Below are 10,740 nucleotides of genomic sequence, written 5' to 3' on the forward strand. Positions count from 1 at the left end.
TTATGCGTCAGAGAGTTGGATAATGACCAAGAAGGATAGAAGGAGAACTGATGCCTTTGAGCTGTGGTGCTGGAGAAGAGTACTAAGGGTACCATGGACTGCTAGGAAAGCAAACAGATTCATCCTGGAGAGGGTTAAACCAGGCGGCTCCTTGGAGGCAAGGATTCTGAGGTTTCGTCTAACATACTCTGGACATGCTGTAAGGAGGGGACCGGTCCTTGGAGAGGGACATCATGCTTGGTTGGGTTGAGGGACAACACCAGAGGGGAAGGCCCTCTATGAGGTGGTCTGATTCAGTGACTGGGGTTATCGGGATGGGTGTATCGGAGACAGTGCGACTGGCACAGGACAGAGCAGAGTTTAGGGCTGTTGTACATAGGGTCACTATGAGTCGGAAGTGACTCGACGGCACATAACAACAACAACAACAACAAGCCAGAAAGACAGAGTGATGCTTCCAGGATACGCTACAGAGACAGGAACTCATGGATCAGAGCACTATTCAAATGTTCTGTGTTTTGTTCTTGTCTCTGTAAACTGTTGTTTAGAGCATTCTGAAAATTTTAAGATCCTATTATTAATAGGTACTAACAACACAATGACTCCTAGGCCAAGGCTCTTCTCACTCCATGAAAACAGAGTATCCACTGATAAAGGGTAATGTATATTATGCGCTGTAATGCCAGCCACAGTTCCCAGCCACACCCAAGATGCATCACACACTGAAGAATAATTAGCCAGCCCTCACCACCCTGTAGACTTCCAGGGACCTCATGTACAGGAGAATACAGAGAATACAAACGCTCCCTCCTAGGCCTCTAGTTTACAGTGGGCACCTCACTGCTCATATACTTCTTTAGTTGCTCAGATGCTTATTTGTTGTCAAATACATTCCTTCCAACTCATTAACTAGCTTATTATGTAAAAATATAGAGATATTAAATTAGGTTTTCCAGTTTTTGCAGGTCTCATCCCCTAAACAATGTTGTCAGTGAGTCTACAAATCCCAGGACTTTATTGCTGCATCACCCCTGAGCCCTGTTAAGATTGTGCCAAGCTCAAATGCCATTCTCCTACTGAAAGGCTGTATGTCTCTGCCAGCATTTCACTCTTTTTTTTTTAGCATTTCACTCTTGAATAAACATGTTTCCTATTAGCCAAAATATTTGGTTACTTTCAAATGGGACTCTGCAACTGGAATCTTTAGTCCAACTTGATGCCCAATTTAGATGCTCTTACTCATTTATATTAGGTTTAGACCATTCATCTTCTTTGAGTAAGTATGGAGCTTCTGGCAGAGAAACTGTTGTTAATGGAGAAAGTAGTTTCATCCTATCCCAGCCTAAACTAACAAAAATAATAATAGTAAGTGTGAACTCACTTTGTTAATTATAAAGTCTTAGGCAACTGGATCATTAGCACCTCTGAACTGCTAGGCCAGGGGTTTTTTCACTATATTTAGTAGTAAACAGCCCCCTACATTCCTAGAACCTACCCACATTCACTGTTCCTTTCTTCTGCTTTTCCCCCAGTATAAATTTGAGCTTCATTTATAAAAAAATTATGGTTAGAATTTCTTTGGCTTCACATTTCCCCTAGATCTTCACTTTCTCCTGGAATAAAATTCTTAAAATAGGATTCCCACTGCTAGTTCATCATAATGCTAGAAACTTACTGTCTATGTGAAAAGAAACACACAAATGACCTCCAAGCACATAGTTCCATTTCTTGCTCCAGAAAAGTCAACAGTCGCTCATATTTAGTATATAAAGTTGTGGTGTCTGGTGTCCAATACAAAAGCCATTAGCCCAAAGTAGCTATTGAAATGAATTAAAATGTAAAAGTCAGTTCCTTAGTTGCTTAACAGCCACATACAGCTAATGGTTACTATATAGATAGCACAATACAGAACACATCCATCATCTGAGCATATTTACTGGGAAGCACTGAGTGAGGCTACTTATGAACAACAGTGTTGTAAGAAATGGTGACTACAGGCACAGATGATAGGTCACGAGTAAGCAGTACTCTCTGAAATGACTTATCTGGAAAGCATACTCTATACTCTTCCAGCACTAGTGTCAGTTTAAAGAGCACATTTCAGATTTAAAGGGTGATCTGGTTCCTTACCAAAAATGTCTTTTGCTCAGTGGCCCCTGCACATGAGCCTGTTGTAACTGGGGGGCTGCTCAGAAGGGCTGGGCTGCTGCTGTTGTGCTTTTTCTTTAAAAACAGAAAAACTGAGGTTAATTTCTTTTTTCTATGCAACAGAAAAAGTCTGATGATATTCAAGTAAACTGTGGATCTACAGAGCCAGTAGCTTTTGCTAGGATTATTTTCTAACCAGCACTCAATCTTTTTGACGTCTTTTTCCCTTCATAATCATGTTATTTCAATGACACAACAGCAGGCACAGTAAAAATCATGACTTGTCTTATTTTAGGTTTTAAGCAAAAGGATTCCTGAAAGATAATCTCCCTTAAGGAATGACTGGGGACCTTTCCATCCCTACTTTTCCCAGCCTGTTCCTTCTGGGTCTTCTAATTCAAGAAAACTTTCCCAATTTACCCACTAGCTGATGTCCACATGAATAGACCAGTTTGGAGAAAGGTCAGCTGACCGGAGCACATCAGCAAGCACACTCCACATAGGAAGACAGGAAGGAAAGTGAGGTCATTAGGCTCAAGCCTGGGGGAGGGGACTTACTTCTGGTAAGAACGCTCATTCCAAAACTAGATACGAGTGCAAACAAGTTGTAGCAAGGAAGAACTCACACACAATTAAGACAGAATGATGTATGAAAATAATACAAGAATGGATTTTAGTCTGTTGTTCCTCCAGCTCTATAGGGTAGCCATAAAACTAAAAGCAACTTTTGAAACTAATTTTTGTGTTATAGCATGAAATAAAAGGACTCTCAAGGTCCCAACATTTCCAAAGCAAGAAATATTCTGGGAGTTAACTCTAGCAGACTCCAGACAGAAAAATCTTTGTGAGCCTTATACTTTCTCCAGGAATCAAAGGTGTTTCAGAAGAACAGACGTAAAAGGTACAAAGGTGGAGGGAGAGCTCACTAATAACGAGGAGAGCCACCAAAGAAAATGTCATAGACAAATGTTCCTCAAATATGCTGGGAACCTACTGGGGTGGAGGACAGCATCCCTTCACTCACTTCCCTCTGCAGGCCTAAGTGCTCAGGAGACAGAGGACACTGGAGGCAAGAATATTCTCAACAGCACATATGGCTAAACTTTACAAAATATAAGAACTCTTTTCTCAAAAAACAGACAATTCCAATAAAGCAGGTATTGTTTTTTACCTGAGTAAACAGAGGAACAACTATAAAACAAATACACCTAATTTCTGCTGCCTTTAGAATATATTGGGCAATGTTTCAATAATCAGGAAGCTCTGGTGGTGTATGTAGTTCATAGAAAGCTGCACCGCTAACCCAAAAGTGGTATTTCTCCCACCAGAGGTCCTAATCCACCACAGATCTGCGGGAGAAAGATGTGCAGTCTCCTCCCATGCAATTTATAGTCTCCATACCCCCACTGGAGGGTCAGCTATCAGTCAGATCTGACTTAATGGCAATGGGTTTTTGAGAGGCTTTCCCCCCAATAAATAAATACTCTTCCCCCCTAGTTCTTGTGGCTTAGTGGTAAGAAGTGGTGCTGCCAACCCAAAGGCAAGTGGTTTGAATCCACCAGCTCCCCCACAGGAGAAAAACAGGCAGTTTCCTCCCATATGATTTACTGCCTCTGAAAACCTGCTGGGAGGTCAACTATGAGTTGATTCAGACTTGACAGTACACACAATAAAAAATTAACTTTTCTTGAGTATATATATACATAACAAGGTAAAAAATATTCTGAGGTAGATAGATATTATGAAGGTGGGTAAAATATTTGACAAATAACAAAGAAAAATAATTGTATGAACACTGTCTTCACAATGAAAGAATTAATCTCCACAGATGAAAAGCTGCCATGGTCAGATGCACATGGTTCTAGACTGGATCATGGACACACAAGGGGTTAAGAGAATCTAAACCTACTATTAAGTTAATTTAGCTTCTCAGATACTTCCCATTTGAAAATTCTTCCCCAGCAAATCTAGCCAGCACACCTACCTGCCTATTTGGGTGGCCCGTATCCTTGTTCTTCATGGTCTCATATCCAGGCACCCGGGAACGTCGGCTCATCTGGAGGGCCACCAGATCCTTCATGATTGAGTCCAATGCTTCTTGTTCATCTGTTGTAAAATAGAGCACACAGGCTAAGATACTTAAATATAGACCAGCAAAAAGTACTTTTACAAATTACACAACTAATACGCAGGGTGTTCCAGCCAAGGGAAATAACAGACCCTACAACATGCATTTATTTGATGACTCTGAAAAGTAGATAACTAAGCTAATTTTAAATTTAAAGAGTCCTTAACAGGTTCTCTTTCTAACATCAATATTGATTCGTTTATGTACATGAATGTGTACACCCAAGCGGAACAAACTCAGAGAAAGCCAGAAAACTCAGAGAAAAAGAAATGAGCAAGTGGTATGACATAACAGCAAAGCACCAGCAGAGTCCAGAAATGAAAAGTTGGTAGAGATCCAATTATAGGATAAAGTGAGTTTCAAACCTATTTTTAAAAGCATCATATGTGGGAATAACACATTTTTTTATTAACACATTTTAAAAGTATCAAACAAGGACCTCATGTAGCTACTTTAAATAGAAGTTGTTCTATAAACCTAATCTCTGAATCCCACCCCCCTCCAATCCTTTACAAGTTTATAGGCCCTCCGCTTCCTACAGGGAAGTCAAAAGGCAGTTCTATTGTGTTGTTTCTCTAACTAGCCAGGCAATGCATTGTCTCTGCTTTAGTGGTATTACTTACAATTTCTTTTTCTTGAAATAGTTCTCATGCATTGAGGGCTAGTGACAAAAATTCAGAACTCACAACAGTCTAAAACTATGTTTTGCAAAATTTTCCTAGGTTCTTCAAAGCACCCTTGTTCAACTCAAATAACATTGGATGAACCTGAAAAAAAGGATTCTTTTAAGTTAAGAGTTAAATATAAATCTACTGATCAAGACAAGAACATGAGGCATGAGCTGTTCCACTTTGCTGTGGTGACAAATGAGTCACTCGGGGCACACCTTAAAAGAAGCAAGTACCAAAGGCTCCACCCAAGGAGAGTGTCTATCTCCTGCCCTTTATCACTGCCCTTGGTAATACTCTAATACCCACAGGAAAGGAAAAAGAAACATGAAGTATAGAAAGTAGAGCCGCTCCATTTTCTCCCCCCATGCTATATGGCCATCCTAGGCCACATGTGTTCAAGTGCCTATGTTGTCCTTTGTGAGCATACAGGAAAGGAAGGAAGGAGAAGGATGCCTAAGAGGAGATTTTTGCCTGCTCAGAAAAGTGAAATTAAATTTAAATCCTGTAAGAAAAGTAAGAGTAGTCTCCTATATAATTTCACTTCAAAATACTTAGCAAAGTATGTGTGAGTCACCATCAATAATACCAAAAGCACAAAGAAAAGGAACAGTGAATGAGGAAGACATGAATATCTACACATAGACCTCTGTCAAGATTAAAATATATATTTTTTTCCACTAATTAGTTTCTACTTTCTACTAGCTCTCCTAAAAGATCCTTGCTTAATTTTTTGTTTTGTTTTTTAACTTCTTTATCAAAGTTTGAAAATTAGAGTATAGTATCTAAATTAGGAAGACCCAATTTTTATATATTGTTGTTGTTAAGTGCCATCATCGAGTCGCAGATGACTCATAGTGACCCTATGAATGAAAAACCTAAACACTTGTATAACTTTCATTGTTTTTCCAAATACATAGCGTTGCCAGGGGCAAGCTATTTTGGAAGTGGATGCCATTCTTGCTTCCAATCTTGTTTGAATTGGGAAGCTCCACCAAATACTGTCCACCATGGGTAACCATTATCGCATTTGACACATCAGTGTCACAGTGTTCAGCATCATAGCAACCATGAGTAACCTCTGTACAGCAAATGGACAGACCAGTGCTATATCACTTAGAGGTGTTTGACCAAAAACAATTAAAACCAGGCCTGAGGGCCACAGATTAAAATCACCTATCTTTGACTTGGTAGCATAACTTTCTATCCATCAGGCCCACAGAGCTCTGTGTTGGTGGTGGTGTTGTAAGCAAAATAATTAAAAAATCCTCACCCACTGCTGTTGAGTCAATTTTGACTCCCAGTGACCCTCCAATGGGTTTCTAACCATGTAAATCTTTACAGAAAAAGAATTTTTCTCCTATGGAGAGTACCTGAAGGATTTGAACCACTGGTCTTACGGTTAGCAGTCTGATATGCTTTGTACGCTGCCATTGGACTAAATAAACTGAGTCAAATGCATCAGTAAATTAAAGAGGATTGTGACTAGATCACTGTTTTCTAAGGCACATCCAACAAACTAGGTACTGAATACATAGGATTTCAGGACCAATGTAGATACTCGTAGAATTGAGTATTTATTTTCTAATATTAAATCAGACACCACCAGCAACACACACACACACACACACACACATTTTTCAAACCAAACTGACAAATAAATGTGCCTGGAGAAACCATTTCTGATCCTGGAGAAGAAGGTGCTATAATAAGAGCTAGTTTATCAGGTTGAAAAATTCCATTTCCAAGAAGCTAACCAATTCCTGGCATTACTTATTGGATAAACTTGTTTGGTAGTTTCAGTGCTCAGAATATACCAGAGTAATGGTTTAGCACTCTCAGGGATGACTGACACAATGAAGAAGAATTAGAAAATATGATTTTGTGCTAAAGTAGAATACACAGCTAGAACCTAAAGAGCATGGATAAAGGCAGGAAGTAAAGCAAGCAGCTCTTTCAGGGCCTCTATTTCCCTATTTGTGAGATGAGAATAATAAAGAGCAAAATTTCATAGTGAGGGTTAAAACAGGCATGGTCCCTAAGGTGAGCCCTGGTGGTTCAACGGTTAGGTGTTCAGCAGCTAAGCAACATGAGAGATTCAAACCCACTAGTCATTCTGTGGGAGAAAGATCTAGTAGTCATCTGCTGCTATAAAGATTACAGCAAGAAACCCCCCCCAGGGCAGTGCTATTCTGTCATGAACAGTTGCTGTGAGTGGAATCGTACTCTGTGGTATACAACAGTATTTAATAATGGCTCATAACTGTCATGAGTGGAAAAAGTTTGAAAACCTCATAATCTGGAAGAATGATGTTCCCAGATTTTTATTCATCAATAGCAATGATAATTCCTTGAACAGCTATTATATATATTAGAAAAAAATTTCAAAAATATTTGGAGGTGTTCATACTTTAGGACTAAAATAACAATCACAAAAATGAGTATATAGTTTGAATTAGACAGTATACAGACAGGAGTAGACCAAAAAATATTTTTAAAGTTTAAGTAGCAAGAGTAGCAAAAGTTGATCTTACAAAATACATTAAAAGAACAAGGATTCTTTGATAAATGCTATGCTTTTGGTGATGCCAACAAGTTGGCCCCAAAATCACAATGACCTTATACAGAAGGGAACCAAATGTCACCCAGTCCTGTGCCATTCCCATCAATGGCTGCAGATTAGACACTGAGATCTATGAACACTTACATGAAAAACTAGAGAAAAAGGCACATGAGGACAACATAAGGGGGAATGGGGCAGGTGGAAGAGGGCCAGAGAATGACCTTAGTGAGCCAGCCTAATCAAGTACAGTGAAAAGAAAGGAAGCTGGCAAAGGAGCCTTTAAAAGGATTAAAACTCCACAGACCCCAAGACCAAGGAAGAGGCAGTAAGCCTGGTAGGTCCAAGAGTGGTAGAGGCAGAAACAAAATTTTGAGAAGTTGATTTTTTTCTAACCAAAAGAAAATTGACAATAGTGAAAATCAACAATTCCTTTGTAAATGTTACACACAGGACATGGGAGAATCCTATGCTACCACCTCAGAAAGATTTCCTAAGGATGGGGGTAGAATGCCACACTTAACAGTTACTAGGAAGACGCACCAAGAGGGAGAAGCTAATTCCTGAGATGAAAAGATTAAGAATCTACAGTATACACCGAAAATACAGGGGGGAAAGGGTTGAGGGGACCTATGAAACAAGGATTAGAGCTCAAGCTTAAAAAATATCAGGTATAAGGAAGTTTTAAGAAGACAGTAATCTACATTTATACAACATTAAGTACTTTTTCTTCTCCTGATAACCTGATTTACTATGAGGGGTGTACCAAATAATCCACTCTTCTCTTTAGTGCCAGCAGAAAGTCACTCTGTCTTCAGACTGAACGACTACTTCTATCTAAAAACAGGGTCTATGAGATTTCACATTTATAAATGCCCTTGATTAAAAATCCAGAAAAGCTTCTAGAAGCACCATGGCTTCTAGTCAACAATGTTGTCTTGTGTGATGTTGGTTTACTATGCCAAATATTCTTCTTCATATACAAACCAACAAAATAATATTTTAATCTTTGCTTTTACTTAAGTAATGATGTTATTTCTTCATCTTCTCTACTCAGTTCTGCCAGATCAGCTGATCACCTTGTTCACTCACATTACCCTGTGTATCTGAGTGAGATTTTAACCTTTTTCTTCATGACATTTTACACACTTCTACTGCCTCCACCCGTCCATACTTGTGCAAATATCATTTGATAGCAAGTATGCTATTTTGTTGCTATGTGCTATTGAGTCAACTACTACTCATAGCAACCCTATGCTCTGAATCCTGCTCTATCCTGAGCCAATCTCATTATCTCTGACACACCCACCCTTATTACCCATTACTGTGTCAATCCCTCTCACCTAGGGTCTTCCTATCCTGTGCTGTCCCTTTACCCTTCCAAGCATAGTATTTTTCTCCAAAGACTGGCTACATGCCTAAAGATGAGACAGAGTCTCAAAAGCTTTGCCTCCAAGGACCAGCTTAGTTTCACTCTCTCCAGGACAGACCTGGGTTTGGTTTGTGGTTTTGTTTTTTGGGTTTTTTTTGGCAGTCCATGGTGTGTCCAAGACTCTTCTCCCAGCACCACAACTTAAAGGCATCAATTCTTCTGTCATCTTTGGTCACTGTCCAACTCTCTGATGCATAGTAAGTAATTATGAAGAGCATGGCCTGGATCAGGCACACCTGAGTCTCTAGACTAACATACTTGCTCTCTTCAGCACTCTGGAGAGGTCCCAGACAGAAGATTTTCCTAATGTAATTCATCTTATTTCCTTTTTTTTTCTTCATCTTCTTATTTCCTGACTGCTGGTGTCAAGAGTGTTGATTTTGAAACTGAGCAAGCTGAAATTGTTAATAATCTCCATCTCTACCTCTTTTCCATCTATCAAGATGCTGCCAATGAATGGGCCCAGTGGTGAGAATCTTTTTTTTCCTGATGTTGAGCTTCAATCCATACTGCAAATGACAGTCTTCGACCCTCTGCAGCAAATGCTTCAGGCCCTCAATTTCAGCAAGTAAGGTTGTGCAATCTGCATAATGCAGGTTGTTGATGAGTCTTCCTCCAATCCTGATGCCAGATTTCTCCTCATAAAGTCCAACCTCTTGAATGATCTGTTCTGCATACAGATTGAAAAGGTATGGAGACAGGATACATCCTTGACCCACTTTTTTCTGAGTTTGAACCATTCAGTGTTTCCCTGCTCTGTTCTTACGAATGCCTCCTGGTCCAAGGTTTTGCATGAGCACAATTAGGTGTTCTGGAATTCCCACTGGCCAATCCTCAACTCATAAAAAACTTTTCTGCGTTGGGAACATAGTTGGATCTTTTTCTAGAGCTCTAAGCAAATTCTAAAGAATATTTTTCAATTTTTTTCTGATCTAGGACATAATAAGAATTCAATATTAAGTGAGCATTCAAATGTTAAAATATATATGATAAAGTTAGAGAGTTCTAGTGATTCAGTGGTAAGGAACTGCACTGCCAATGCAGAGGTAAGTAGTTTGAATCTACCAACTGCTCCACTGGAGAAAGATGAGCAATTGCCTCAGATTTACTGTCTCTGAAAATCCACTGGAGGGTTAATTATGGGTTGGTTCTGACTCGTTAACATACAACAATATAATACAGTAAGGAATTACTTCCATGTAAAAATCAATATGCAATGCCATTAATTTTAATATTTATTAAATTAACCTAATAGACTGGAAACTACAGGACTATGGATGTCAACCCTCAAATCACAGAATTGATCACTCTCTCTTGTACCCCTCTGCAAACTTCTGAAAAAGTACCTACAAGATCTCATGCCACTTCTGTGTTCACATTTTTGGCTCACCTTGTTGTTATATGCCTTCGAGTCATTTGCGACTCATAGCGACCTTATGTAAAACAAGACTGAACTTTATTCTATTTTGAGCCAATTTCATTGTCTCTGACACTCCTACCCCTATCCAGAATGTTTCTCTCTTGTGATGTCCATTCACCCTTCCAAACATGATACCCTCTCCAACGACTGGTCCTTCCTTGCAACTTGCTCAAAGGATGTCACATGGAGCTTCAACACCCTTGACCAAAGGAGCATCCTGATTTTACCCGCTCCAGGATGAATGTGTTTTCCCTCTTAATTGTTGTTGTTATGTACTGTCAAGTCGTTTGCGACTCATAGCGATCCTATGTACAACAGCCCTAAACCCTGCTCTATCCTGTGCCAATCACACTGCCTCTGACACACCCATCCCGATTACCCCAG

At 39.5% G+C, this 10,740-nt stretch overlaps 1 protein-coding gene across 1 annotated transcript in view; it reads right to left on the reverse strand.

Moving 5' to 3' along the window:
* The window catches only part of MAP3K3 (mitogen-activated protein kinase kinase kinase 3), a 102,934-nt gene that overhangs the window by 68,644 nt on the left and 23,550 nt on the right, over positions 1–10,740 (reverse strand). Inside the window, exons 3-4 of the mRNA XM_006897868.1 lie at positions 4,133–4,254; positions 2,131–2,223 (exon numbers count right to left, since the gene is read on the reverse strand). Of these exons, the coding sequence (XP_006897930.1) occupies positions 2,131–2,223; positions 4,133–4,254 (215 nt within the window). The remainder of the gene's footprint in view (positions 1–2,130; positions 2,224–4,132; positions 4,255–10,740) is intronic.

Source organism: Elephantulus edwardii, unplaced genomic scaffold, assembly GCF_000299155.1.
Source record: "Elephantulus edwardii isolate Elephantulus edwardi_28Jun2011 unplaced genomic scaffold, EleEdw1.0 scaffold00216, whole genome shotgun sequence".
Lineage (NCBI taxonomy): Eukaryota > Metazoa > Chordata > Mammalia > Macroscelidea > Macroscelididae > Elephantulus > Elephantulus edwardii.